At 42.4% G+C, this 13,838-nt stretch overlaps 1 protein-coding gene across 1 annotated transcript in view; it reads left to right on the top strand.

Moving 5' to 3' along the window:
• PDZRN3 (PDZ domain containing ring finger 3) overlaps positions 1 to 13,838 on the top strand; it is a 242,308-nt gene that overhangs the window by 17,227 nt on the left and 211,243 nt on the right. The window contains 1 exon segment of the mRNA XM_077770644.1: positions 4,284 to 4,391. Coding sequence (XP_077626770.1) covers positions 4,284 to 4,391 — 108 coding nt within the window.

The raw sequence follows: 13,838 nt of genomic DNA, 5'->3' as shown, positions 1-13,838 counted from the left end.
TTTTTTTTTCTTGTTAGTTTTTTTTAATAGTTTATTGTCAAGTTGGTTTCCATATAACACGCACTCATCCCCACAAGTGCCCTCCTCCATGCCCATCACCCCACTTCCCCTCCCCCCACCCCCATCTTTGAAGACGACTGAACTAGAGGAAAGTGAGCAGGCCCGGGGAAGCCCTTGCAAAGCTTAGAAGAAGGTCGGAGTTGGCATGTGGGGGAACTGGAAAGAGGTCAGCATGGCTAGAGTTGAGGAGTGGGCAGGAAGTGGTCAGAAAGAGACTGGGAGAAGACGGGGGAAGTTAGCATGAGAATTTAGGGTTGAGTTACCTTTGCTTTTGGCCAAAGCCACAGTTTCAAAAAGAAACACACAGGATTAATTGTAAGAAATGACAGCTTACTTACAGGTGATATGTAACCATTAAATGCCGGACTGACAAATTGTCTGCTCTGTAAAACCTGTAAAAAAAGCCCGCTTTAGACCATGAGATTGAACTGTGAGAATGAAGGGGGGTGGGGGCAGGAGCTCTGGCAGGCTGAGCTCCAGAGGTGGGCATACACAGTAGCGTTTGTCTCCTTGTCTCGGTGACATTCTTAAGGATGTCCCAGGGAACAACAGATCCGTGTTCCCCAGCTTGTTTTAGAACATGTTTTCATCTCCCGCTTAGTGTGAATAACGAAGACTGTCCTTGGTTTGGCTTCATAAATAACGATTTCTCCTGTCCCCCCCGCACTGTTACTAGTTTTAAGAAATGACTTCAACAAACGAAGGTGCACCTCACCGTTAGATGTTTCAGAAACTTCTGCAGCTGAAAGAGCCCAAACCAGCAAGGTCTGTTCTCTTCCTTACCAAAGCATATATAGGAAACAGGAGCCCAAACTTTGCAAAGTGCTTGACGTGGAGAGGCATGCCTGGGTCTTGATGGTTGGAGGACTGGCTCTGTGAAAGGCTGTGAAGATGAGATTTATTTTCTGTTCCTCCTGGGGAAGAAAGGCCACTCCCAGCCTCATTGGAATATGGTTCTTTCTTGTGCTTATCAAAGTACGGTACATGTTTTAGGTACCTTTTACTTTTCTTTCTCCTTTAAAATGCTGGTTGAAGTGACAGCCAGAGTGAATTCTGTAGCATTCGAAAGTGTTCTTAGTTCATGTGGTCTTTTTGCAAGAACTACGTGCATGTCCCCCTGGAGGGAAGTTTCATTCCACATGCATGTGGTTACAATAGTGTGTTTTAAAGACTTGTCCTGATTAGCAGAAAGAGCATAATGAACTCTAAATGTATGCTGAACTGTTGCCTGGAAATCTGGCAGGTCATTGAGAACACGCTAAAAAGCCAGGATGAGCAACAATGCACACTCATTGTTAGTAACTGGAGGTAGAAGGCAGCACGCATGACGTGTGTGTTTCCCAAGGAATTCTTGTGCTGGATGCTTGGTTGGGTTGTGACATAAGCCCGGGGGAGGGGGGTTCTGACACAAGGCTTTTCCTTGCCTGACGCACTGGTCCTCGCAAAGTCACAGCATTCATTCATTCATTCCTTTATCCCTTCAGTAGCAGTAGCCAGTCTGGTGTGTCAGACCTGTCACTTCAGCCTTTGGCAAGTATGCCTCATTGTCAGGTACCCCTGGGATGCAGAAAGTCCCTTTTATTTTTCCTTTTCTCAAGCCAGCAAAACAAAACAAATCCTGAGCCATGTTAGTTCACCTTGAGAAATAGCCCTGACTTAAAATGGATTAGCAGAGACGCCCAACAAACAAAGAATCGAGAGATGCCTTTGAAGAGACACCCATAGCTATCCAGGATGGGATTGCTTTGGTTTTCTTGGATTTTGACCTTTCTATAATTATTATTATTATTATTTTGCATTCTTTCCCCACCTCCCTACCACTGTCTTAATTTAACCTGATTGTGCCGTTTGCTTTTACATGTTCCTCTCTGCCTTTGCTTGAACTTCCTGATTCTCCTGAGAAAAATTATTTGTGTACAAAGTAGTATTCTGCAAAACAGACCAAAATCAGAATCCCATCCCTCCTCCCCCATCCCTCTCTTCCTCTTTGGCCAAGAAATGCAAAGCAATGAATTCAGAGTAAGTGCAGATCTGTTTTCATTGAATATATTGACATCACCTCTTAGGGAAATCCAGATTGCCCACGAATCCATAAATCCTTTGTGGTCCGTTGAGATTCTTCAGGTTTCTCCAGTGGAATATTCCATAGCTTGGAATGTGGAACTTCCAAATGAATGCTTCTTTTTGAGATGTCTCTCCGTAGGAGGCAGTATTGCACTTAGAGCTTGTGAAGGGAATTAAACTGTCTTTAGTTTTGAAACTGACATGTGCTACTTTTTAGCTGTGTGACCACTGATAAGTTACTGAATCTCTCTGTCTCAGTTTTTCCTCTGTGAAATGGAGAATAATAGAACACTTAGCGTTTGTGGCTATTATGAGGGTGAAACAGTGGACACAGGGTACTCCCTACCAGCCTGGTATCTAGTATGTAGTCAGTAAGTAGAAGCTGTTGCACAACTGTACTTAAAAGTGACGTATGCACATAGGAAGATACGTGAATATGCTCGGATTATTGCATTAGTAAGGTGGCTGTGAGAGAGAAAGGAGGCAGGGAGAAGTCCAGACAGCGAAGGGTTAGTCTGCGGTGGGCCCGTGCAGGGTGTTGTGATGCTGGGCAGGGCTGCCTTTTGAGGATGGCTGATTTAGCACAGCACCCACAGTCTCGCTGACCCTTCTCTCTTGGAAGAGTGTTGATAGAATCCAGATGTCAGTTTAGAGACCTATCTTTGTCACAGGGGGATAAATGTGGGGGAAAACACTTAATGCTCATTTTAGGGTGTGATTTTGGTGTCTTTCAAACCCTGCTTATAACCTTGTAGGGCATGTGTGTGTTGGAGAGAAAGGGGTGAGGACGGAGGGAGAGATAGAAGAGGTACAGGGTGTGCATTTTCTTATTCTCAACCATTGCTCTTGGACTTGAGGCAGTCACTTGAACCACATTAAATAAAGTCCTCCCTTTCTCCCTTCAGAGTATGGTTTTTTTTCCTGTTTAAAGAGAAAAATTGTATATTTTCTTTACTTTTTAACAAATGGTATTTATGTGTATTTCTGTATCCAGAAATTGCTTTTAAAATAGATCTTCTAGTGGCATTATGGCAACTCCAGAATTCTGGAGTTTTTGTGGAAGATCCTGAAATTACTTTTCAAATGCTTTTGTTTGGAAACAACACATACTTATGCCATTTAACTTACAAATCCATCTGTTAATCACTAGAAATTTAATCCACACGCTTGGAGAGAATTCATCCCAGTGCTGTTTGGAAAGAAGTTCATGAACAAGCTGTGAGGGTTTTTCTTTTTTCTTTTTTTTTTTATGAGCTTGTTGGAGCTTTTTGATTTTAAATAAAGGAAGGAGTTTGAGCAGCGAGCCGTCCCCTTTTCCCAGAAAGTTTCAGTCCAGACTGTGAAAGAAGATCTAAAGGGATTTGAGATTGGAGATGAGAATTTATGAGGATTGGGGTGCTGGTGGTGAGCTTTTCTAATGTAAATCAGAGTACACATAAAACACCTATTTGCACAATCAGATTGTTGGGTAGTCAAAGTTTTAATAGACCTCTGTGCTGGTGAGGATATGGAAAAACACTCTGATGAGCTCTGAGTGCGTAATTTGGCATTATCTGTCAAATCGATACATCCTTGGACCACCAATTCCATTGTTAGGAGTCTGCCCCAGATACCTGCTGCAAAAGATACTTCATTGTACAGGTTGGAAGGAGGTATTAGAAACATCATTGTCTCTGAGAGTGACAGCTGGAAACAGTGCTTACTATCTCAATTACCGGGATACTGTTCCGCCGTCGAAGGGAGTGAGGTAGACCGTAAGACTGGCGGAAAGTCAGATTTGTAAAGCTAAGTGAAGAGGCAAGGTGCACAAGAATGGAGAGAGCACACTCCTGTTTCGCATGAGCAAGAAACATATGCGTTGAGGAAAGGTGCTCTATGAAAAATGTTTTGGAAAGGCTACGTAAGGTGCAAACGGATGCTCTAAAGGGGAAAAACAACAATGGGTAGGAGGTGGCAGGCACTTAGACCTTCTGGTATGTTTTGAAACATTGTACCATGTGCATGTGTTAATTTTAGATTAAAACAGAAATTAGGGGTAACAGGTGAGCTTTCACTCCAGGACCACTTCGGGCATAAGCTAGAGTCCATCATAGTTGAAGAGTGTAAGCTTTAACCACGTTAATGCCTAGCATTCATGTGTGTGTTTTTTTAACCCAAAGGACAACCAGGATGGATCATCCAGTGAAGGAATCTTTGTATCCAAAATAGTTGACAGTGGGCCCGCAGCCAAGGACGGAGGCCTGCAAATTCATGACAGGATTATTGAGGTATGTGAACGCTGGCCAGTGTCTTTTAATAGGCTGAATGCCATCCCGTCTTCGTCCGGTTCGGTGCAAGATGTTTGGTTGGGGAGGGAGGCCTGAACCCTTCCGATGGTCGGGCGGGAGAGCTCTCCCCTCATGTGGTACTACATATACCGTTGATTGCCTTGGTGTCAAGTTTTTGTTTATATTAAATATAGAGAAGCCAGATCATGAGTGGCATGTTCACAGTTTGGCTCTCTTCCTTTAGCCTTGCATCTGTTTTGTAGACTTCAGTTACAGCTTTGTGCGAGGGCCGTTGGAGAGTTGTCCGTTAGTTAGAACCAGATGAGCAGCCCCGTTGTGCGCATTGTGTTGGTGTTCACGTTGGTTCCCAGGGTAAGGTGGGGGCAGCGTTGGGGGCTTGCTCACATCTTCCCAGCTCGCGGCACACAGTTACTGCTGCAAACGCACCATTCTGTCTTCTGGGTTGGTTTGTTGCCGGTTTAATTCAGTTCTTCATGGAGCGTTTAAGGTTTTATAGAGCAGGTTTGTGGATTTCCTCTGGGGGAGGTAGGTGTCTCGCCCCACAGTCCAGCACACTGGCATAGGGTCACACAGATGTCCTCGGACGCCCCAGGTTGCCCAAAGGGAGAGAGTTATTCATTGCCTCCTTGTATGGGCTCTTGGTGCAAAGTTGGATACAAATGACTGTTTTTCCACTGCTGTTTTTTGACCATGTTGATTGCTCTTTTAATGGTAAATACATGGACCAGTGGGTGGGTCTCCTGTGAGAAAGAACTTAAATGGGAGAATCCAAGATGATACGTTGAGTCCCACAAGAAAGTCACCACGGGCCATGGCCACGTAACACGGCACATTGAACGGGGAACTGGGAAAACAGCACTGTTGGTATTCCAAATACATTGGCATAGCATCTGTATTTGTTGAGTATTTTCATGGTCCGTTTCAAAACTTTGGGCTGAGAGGGAACTCTTAACTATGAGATAAGCCATGAGTGAGGTTAATGTAACCCACTGGAATTTGGCCACATGCTTCTCCCCAGGGAAAGGAGCCTTGGGAAGACAGAACAAAGTCTGGCTTTTCCATTCTTGTTTGAATGAATTCCACCATGTGCGAAGCAGCACACTTCTGGATCATTTATGTCCTCAAGAAAACATTCATTTAAACATCACCGGGAAAACAAACTCAACACGTTTGGGTCTAAGAGTCAACTTTGGTGCGGGAGTGGGTACATCGTGGTAACTTACATATTAAAGGAATACTTGATTTTGTTTTAAGGGCAGTATTAATACTGTTACATCCCCGTTGACTTTTTGAAGGGCTCTTTCTTAACCTTGGAACTCTTTTTACTGCTTGTTTTAGGGTCAGTCTTTGTACTTCCCAGGTCAGGGGAGTGGATTTTCCCTAAGAGGAATTTGCTTGGGCAAGAGCACTTTCTCAAGAGCTCAAAGACATACTTACTGTCTTTTTTTTTTTCTTCTCCTCTGAGAGAGAGAAAGAATACATTTTCTGAGGCTATTGTTCAGAAAGATAAGTACAGCTTCCGTTGCCAAGGGTTTGGTGGACCGGCCAGTTTCTCTAAGTAATGGAATTTCATTGCTCTTATGTTTTGCAAATGAGAAATCTACAGCTGGGTGGGATTTTCTCTTGGCAAAGGGGGGATCTGTATTTGAAATGTTGAAGATGGTTTCTGGTAAGTCGCATTCCCCTGTTGGACAGTATGTAAAATATTAATCATGTCCCAGTGTTGAGATGGAAAGAAGGGTGGTTGCAGTAGAGACAATATATGTCTCTACTGCAATATATGTGTCATTGCAGTTGACGCAGTGTGCCCCTCTCTGTTAAATCCTGATCTCCTTTGACGTGCTACGGTGATTCCCATGCCAGAAAAATGTGTGCCCTGGTTCACCTCGTCTCTGTCGGAGTCGATTACCGGGTACGGATTTGATTATTTTAAGTGTGCCTGTGTTTCATCACGAAGGAGAGTCAGGCGCTTTATTCTTTTCTACCATATTTCTTCCTTTTCAGGGGAGTGGGCGAACTGCCACCAGACCTTCACTGTATTTGTCGCGAAAGGGTGCTTCTGTTAAATCCACGGAGACTCAGTGAGTCTGGGGCTTTACTGCCAAGTCTACAGGGCATCCTCTCTTCCTGCTGCTGTCTGCTCCCTGAGACCAATGCCAGGCCCCCTCCCTTCAGTTTTCTCATAACAAATAGTTTTTCAGTGCCACCAATACCATCACGAGATGATATTTATAAGGAAAATACAAGGAGACACCCCTAACTGTAAGATCTCTATATACTGTAACAGACCGCTGAAAAAGAAGATAACTGATCATAAAGCACGTGTATCGGTGTATGTGTGTGGGGGCACGGTGACTTTGGGGGCACCGTGATGCTGCCCGATGCTTGTGCCTCCTGGTAGACCCACCGTGATGTTCCAGCTGGAAGGGCTGCCAGAGCAGGAGGGCTGTGCTGGGGACCCAGGCACCGTGAGCCCCGTCGCCGTCCGTGGCCGAATTTCCTGCGGTGAACAGGCTGTGGTTAAGTTCCCGGCACAACAGAGTCCAGTCTTTTTGTGATTGGCACACTCTGGTGTTTGTGTGTGTGGATGTGTATTTTTAAAACTGTGCCAAAATAAATCTAACCCAAAGTTGGTCATTTAACCATTTCTTGTTAGACCTTTCTGTGACATTTACACTCCCGTGCAGCCACCGCCGCCGTCCGTCTCCAGAACTTTTTCATCTTCTTTCAGTGAAACGGTCCCCGTGAAAGAACTCCGTACACTTTCTACCCCCAGCTCCCGGCAACCACCGTTGTGTATTCTGTTTCTATGCATTTGACTGCTGTAGGTACTCCGTGTGAGTAGAGTCACACAGTATTTGTCCTTCTGAGTCTGGCTCATTTCACCTAGCATGATTCACCCTCCAGGGCCATCCCTCTTGTAAGATGCATCAGAATTGCCTCCTTCTTAGGGCTCTGCTGCATTTTGTGCATCTCTCTGTCCATTGATGGACACTTGGTTTGCTTCCACTTTTTGTCCATTGTCAGTCATGCTGCTATGAACAAGGGGGTAGGATTGGCGTATAGTAAAACTGAAAAAAAAAAAACAAAAAACCCTTTAGTGTTTAAATGTAAAACAGAGTTAGGCCCTCCACTCAATTATAAAACACTTGTTATTTTACCTTCACAAATGTCTGGCAGGATTTGTGCCAGTGTCTTTGGAAGCTTAATGTGCCTTGCATGGGACCCTGTGCATTGTATGATTTGTAGCATCCCTGGCCCCCACCCCAATCCTTGACTGACCCCACAGATTTCCAGCACTGCCTCAGGGGATGATCGGGGTACCTAGGGGAGTCACTGGAGTAGGATTTATTTTACACCAAAACCTTATGCTGTGAATGTGCCCCTCTGCTAGCCTGACTGCCGGGGTTTCCTGTCTGGGGGCCTGTAAGGCCTGAGAAGAAGAAGGCCTTAGCTGACCCATCCTGGAGCTGGAAGTCTTGGGCCCCCTCTGATCAAGTGTCCTCCCAGCCCCCACATGGCTACAGTTTTGGAGCCTGGCTGATCCAGAAGCCCGCACTTGTGTCTCTCCTCTCTGCCCTGGATTGGGACAGACAGACCGTTGTGCCCACCCTTACTCACATCTGACACTGAGATACAGCAAGTTCCAACGTACTCAGTATTTCCTGCTGATTCTGTGTGTGTGTGTGTGCACATGCGTGTGTGTGCTTTTTTTCTCCCTGTATGTACTTAGGGAGCTGCCCCAGACCCTTGTCATAACTTGTGACCTCACCTTTCATTGCATATAGTCAAATTTAGAAAACTAAATTTAATTTCTCCACAGTACCTTTTGTAATCCCTCTAAACCCTAAATACCCCAGTGGTCTAAGTTTTTCTGTCTCCGAGCCCAGCCTGCTTTATGAACTCCACTTTGAAGACAACACAGCGCTCACAACGCTATACCCCAGTCCCATCACTTTCTTAAAGGAACGTGGCGTTTGTTCTTCATGACAGTTTGAAACCTTTGGAAAAAATCTGCCCAGCTCCAGCTGAGTGTGAGTCAACCAACATAAGTAGATTCCGTCACAAATAGAATGCTTTTTTCTGTGACTTCTATCTAGAGTCTGCTCTGGACCACCAGTCACATTCTGCCCAGTTCTACTGTAAGTGATTTGGAGAAACCAAAAGGTGAAAAATCACATATGGTTGATATTACCCTCAAACATCCCTGGAGGGTGTCCCACATTGGGAGCATCCGTCTCTCCCCAAGTCCAGCCAGCCGATTTCCCTAGCATTGGAGCATCTGGCTCTTCCCTCAGTTGACTACCATATGAGGTATTTGACTTGCTTTGCAAATACCTCACTGGGTGAAGTGCTCATGCCAAGAAAAGCACAGAAAAACCAAATCCTCCTAGAAACCTAGCAAATTCACTTGGAAGCACGTGCTATCAGTATATTAGTTCCTTGGTTCAATTTTCTTTTTTTAGCTACATGGCCAGCATGGCAAGTACTTAGCCACATGATGCAATTCCAAAGCAACGCTTAAACCACTTGTAGAGGACAACCGTATTTATTTATATAATTTTTTTGGTGCCAGTTTTCAGGTTTCTTAAGTTGGAGAACTGAGCTCATGGCTGCATGGTGCGAGTCTCCCATTGAGTAGCGAGTGCGCCTGTGTGACAGTCGTCGGGTTAAGGCAGTGTCCTGTTGTCTTGCAGATGTGGTGGAGTGCAGCGAAAGTGGGGGGTTACCCGGAGCCGTGATTTTATACAGTCGTCTGTAAATACGTGTTCCTGTTGAAAGCATGAGGATTCGAAGACCCATGGTTGTGGTCATGGAGGCTGTGAAACTTCTGCGGCTCTTGTGTAAACCAGTCCCTCGGTTTTGTTGGCTGTAGGTTCGCTTAGCCTGTCATGGCCACTAAGGCTGGGTTGCAGGACTGACCAGAAAGCTTTAGCACTACCTTCCCTTCCGGAGCCAGACTTTGCTAGGACACAGTGAGATTGTACCATTTCTTATTGTTAGAAGACACTGTTCTGAGACCAACGACAATTGCAGAATGGCGTGTAATTCACTTGATAAAGCGTTTATTTAAACACACAAACAAACAACTTGGGGCACCTGGGTGGCTCAGTGTGTTAAGCAGCCCACTTCAGCTCAGGTCATGATATCAAGGCTCTTGAGTTTGAGCCCTGTGTCTGGCTCTGTGCCAACAGCTCGGAACCTGGTGCCTGCTTCGGATTCGGATTCTCCTTGCCCCTCGCCCACTCACAGTCTGTCTTTCTCAAAAAATAATAAAAAAAACTTTTGTCTTTTATTAAGACTCTTTTTTTATCCTATTGACTTTTATTTTGACATAATTTCAGACACATAAAAATGAATTCCTGCATAATATTTACCCAGATTCCCCAAATATTAACATCGATCATATTTACTTGAACCCTTTTCTCTCTCTACTCTTAATTCCTAAATATATCCGTGTGTGTATTTTAGGAAGAAAACTTTCTCTTACATAGCTTCAGTACAGTTGTCTAAATCAGGAAATTAACATGGCGGGGTGCCATTCATCTAGTCTACCAAATTTATTTAGATTTCATTAATTTCAATAATAATAATAATAACTATAAATAATAACTATAATGTCCATTACAGTGAGAGAAAATCCTAGATCACAGGTTTTATTTAGTTGTTTTTTCTTTAGTGTCTCTAACTTGACAGCAGCTCAAGTTCTTTGTCTTGCACCGTACTCATATTTTGGAAGAGCACAAACCAAGTGATTTGTAGAGTGCTTCTCCATTTGGATCTGTTTGTTGCTCATGAGTATGGATTTAGGTCATATATTTTGAATAGGAATACCACAGAAGTAATAGTGTGTCCTTCTCAGCACATCCTGTACAGAGTCACATGATGTTAATTGGTGACAAAAATTTGGAATGCATGGGTCAAGTCTTATCTGCCAGACTTCTCCACTATTAAGTTATTGTTTTCTCCTTTACCTTGTATCTTATGGGGGGATATTTGTGGCTATGTAAATATTTCTGTTGCTGTTCAAACTTTAATACACTGTTTTCAGCATTCTTTTATGGTTTTTACTTGAATCGATCATTATTAGGTGGTTGATACATTTTTTTCTAATAGCATTCCTTCTGTGTTTATTGATTTTCCACGATAAGAAAGAGTATTCCTCCTCTTGTTTTTATATCTCCTTATTTATCTATCTCCATCCATCCATCCATCCATCCATCTCAGTATGGACTCATTGATACTTAGAGTTTGGTGGTCATAGTGGCTAGTTTTGACCAGACAGAGCTCTTTAAAAGATGGTAACTATATCCTTTTGTCATGTTCCCCTCATTTTCTGAGCACTTCTTACTTTCTGTCACTATAGGCTGCTTCTGGTTCATCTTACACTTTTCTTAACCCAGTTCTGGAATCAGCTACTTTTCCAAGTATCTCTGGCTCCATTTAGTGAGGAATGGCGTTTTGAAATCATAATATGGGTGCTAGGCCGATCATAATGATTGGGGTTTCATTGCTTCTATGCACTGTCCATAGATAGAGCTAGAAAATGTAAATATGCGTGTATAAACACACATACACAGTATCATCATCTTTGTCAACATTAATATGTCTCCATCTGTTTCTCTATCCTTCTATATATATTTGAAAAGCCAGGCCTTTATCAACATATCTAGTTCGTTCCAAGTCTGTGTGGTTAAATTTATTCTTCCTCTTCAAGTATGTGTAACTCCGGGAAGTCACTTTGGAAATGGTGATAAATGAGCTATTTTCCTTTGAATCAAATCTTTGATTGTTGCCTTACTATTATTAGTGATTTAAAAATTGTTGATGAAAAATGTTTAAAATATTTCTGTATTGGGGTGACTGGGTGGCTCAGTCAGTTAAAGCATCTGGCTCTCGATAACAGCCTAGGTTACAATCTCACAGTCGTGAGATTGAGCCTGCTTGGGCTTCTCTCTTTCCCTCTCAATCTGCCCCTCCCCTCCTCATACACACATGTGCACACCATACACTCAAAAATAAGTAAGCTTAAAAGAATATTTCTACATTATTTTGGTTTGATTTTGGAGAAAAATATGCTAAAAACTAGATAATTTGGGAATGATATTTTTCTTATTTTACAGGTAAGAAAGGATCAGTTTTTCTTGTGTAACTTTACGCAAGAAAGTATTGTTAAACCAGGTATAGATAAGCACAAGCCATTTCTGTGTAATTTTAGAAATAAACAAATGAGGTTATACTACCGTCCTCTGCCACAATGAACGCCAATTGGCCATATTTAACAGAGGAGAGTAAAGAATTGTGTGGTAGTTACTTTCTTAGGATTAAAACCTATTGTCATTTTGAATCTCTATTGCATCATTTATTTAAATAATCTGTTTTGATGAAGGAGACTTGGTAAAATCCAAGCCGTGTTGAAAACACTCTGTTACCTGCAAAAATAAGCTGATTTTAGAGACCAGTTATGCATAATGAACTCCAACTCTCCATTTCCAGAGACAGATTAGAGTTTTATTTTACCAATTTTGATGGGTTAACAAGTGTTAAACCCTGAATTATGATGTGGAAAGGCTCTCATGTCATTTCTGGATAAAGCAAGGATAAGTATAGTGGTCATTTTTTTTTAAAGATTCTTTTTTTAAAAAAATAATCTCTACAGCTAATGGGGGGGCTTGAACTTAAACCCTGAGATCAAGAGTCACATGCTCTACTGGCTGAGCCAGCCAGGAGCTTCCGAGTGTGGTGGTCATTTAATGATGGTTGCTGTGGGCACAGAGAGGAGAGGGATGACATCCTGGCTGGGATGTTTTTGAAGTGACTGTGTTATTATTTGCAAGTCATGACTCTGATTTCATTGGCATGGAGTGTACTCATTAATGGCGTATTAGTTAATCTTGTTGGTGTTCATATGTAAAATACAGCAAACACCTTCATAGTATTTTTTTTTTCTTCTCCTACCCCTCTAACCATTTTCATTGTACCCTAATGTCTATAGTAAAGCAATGGAAGACACTGGCAAAGTGATGTTCCTCTAAAATGCAACCAGTTTCTTTCATCCTAGAAGGTACATGTTGAGGTGGGAAAAGCCCTGAAATTTAGATCGCACACCCCAAGTTGGCGCTGTGCCCAGTTACTGCCTCTTTGAGCTTGCTTGCTGTCCTCGGTGCTTAGCCTTGATTTCCTCATCTCTCAAAGAAGAAGAGCATTACTGTCTCCCCATTACCTCTTGTACTATGTGGGTGGATCAAGGAGATAATAGAAGTCGAAAGATTTTTGCTATTAAGTACAAATATGAAGAATTGGTTTTCTTTTAAATTAAAATTTTAGCATCTGACACAAGAACTTAATACCAAAGCTAAGTATAGAAGTCAGCAAAAATAATTTTGATCTGTTTTCCGCTTATTACACATTTTGGCAAGGATATAGTGCTGCTATAGGATTATTGAGAAAACTCTGACCAAGGAGCATCCTCTCTGGAATTAATGATGTGCCCAATTAAAACCAAATATACCCTCTCTGATCTATATTAATTGCTTTCTAATGACTGTACTGATGTATTTGTTATGTTTATTAGTCTTGTTGCTGTCTTAGTATTTTGCTATTAAATCTAGCTTTTCATAAAAACCAAGAACAGCTAGGTTTTCACTGAACATCTTTGTAACAGACATCCTGGCACACCAGCCAGATAAACATACAAGTTAGATGAAGAATAGAACATATGGCATGATGCAATTTGTGTATTTTGAAGGCATTTCTATATATTTGTCTTTTCATAGGAAAAAATCCTTTGAGCTAATAAACATTTTATAGTTCTTAATTTTGTAGGGGGGAGGAACTGGGAGGGAGACTTGAAATTTCTGAAGTCACCTCATATGTGGACCTTGAGAAACTTAACGGAAGACCATGGGGGAGGAGAACGAGAAAAAATAGTTAGAAACAGAGAGGGAGAGGAGGCAACCATAAGAGACTCTTAAATACAGAGAACAAACTGAGGGTTGATGGGTAGGGGAGAGGGGAAAATGCGTGATGGGCATTGAGGAGGGCACTTGTTGGGATGAGCACTGGGTGTTGTTTGTAAGCAATGAACCATGGGAATCAACCCCCAAAAACCCAAGAGCACGCTGTACACACTGTGTGTCAGCCAATTTGACAAATTACATTAAAAACTATTTTTAAAAAGTTTACAAAGCTAAACAATAAAATTTCTGAAGTCACATTTCCATAATGTTGGAATTCTCCAAAGTGACCATTGTTTTTATAATCAATAAAAAAGTAAAGATGAAACATGTAATGAGTTAGAACTTTCTTTTGAGTTTTGAATGTCACAAGGTTGGCTCCTGCTTCTAGGTTTCTTTAAAACGTGACTTGGCATCTGCCCCAGGTATGGACACGTGTAAGCAGCTAGCTTTGTGCTGCAACTCGGGA

This window comes from Crocuta crocuta, unplaced genomic scaffold (genome assembly GCF_008692635.1).
Source record: "Crocuta crocuta isolate KB4526 unplaced genomic scaffold, BGI_CrCroc_1.0 scaffold126, whole genome shotgun sequence".
Taxonomy (NCBI): Eukaryota; Metazoa; Chordata; class Mammalia; order Carnivora; family Hyaenidae; genus Crocuta; species Crocuta crocuta.
Note: the sequence above shows the minus strand (reverse complement) of the source record. Positions and strands in the feature narration are given on the sequence as shown.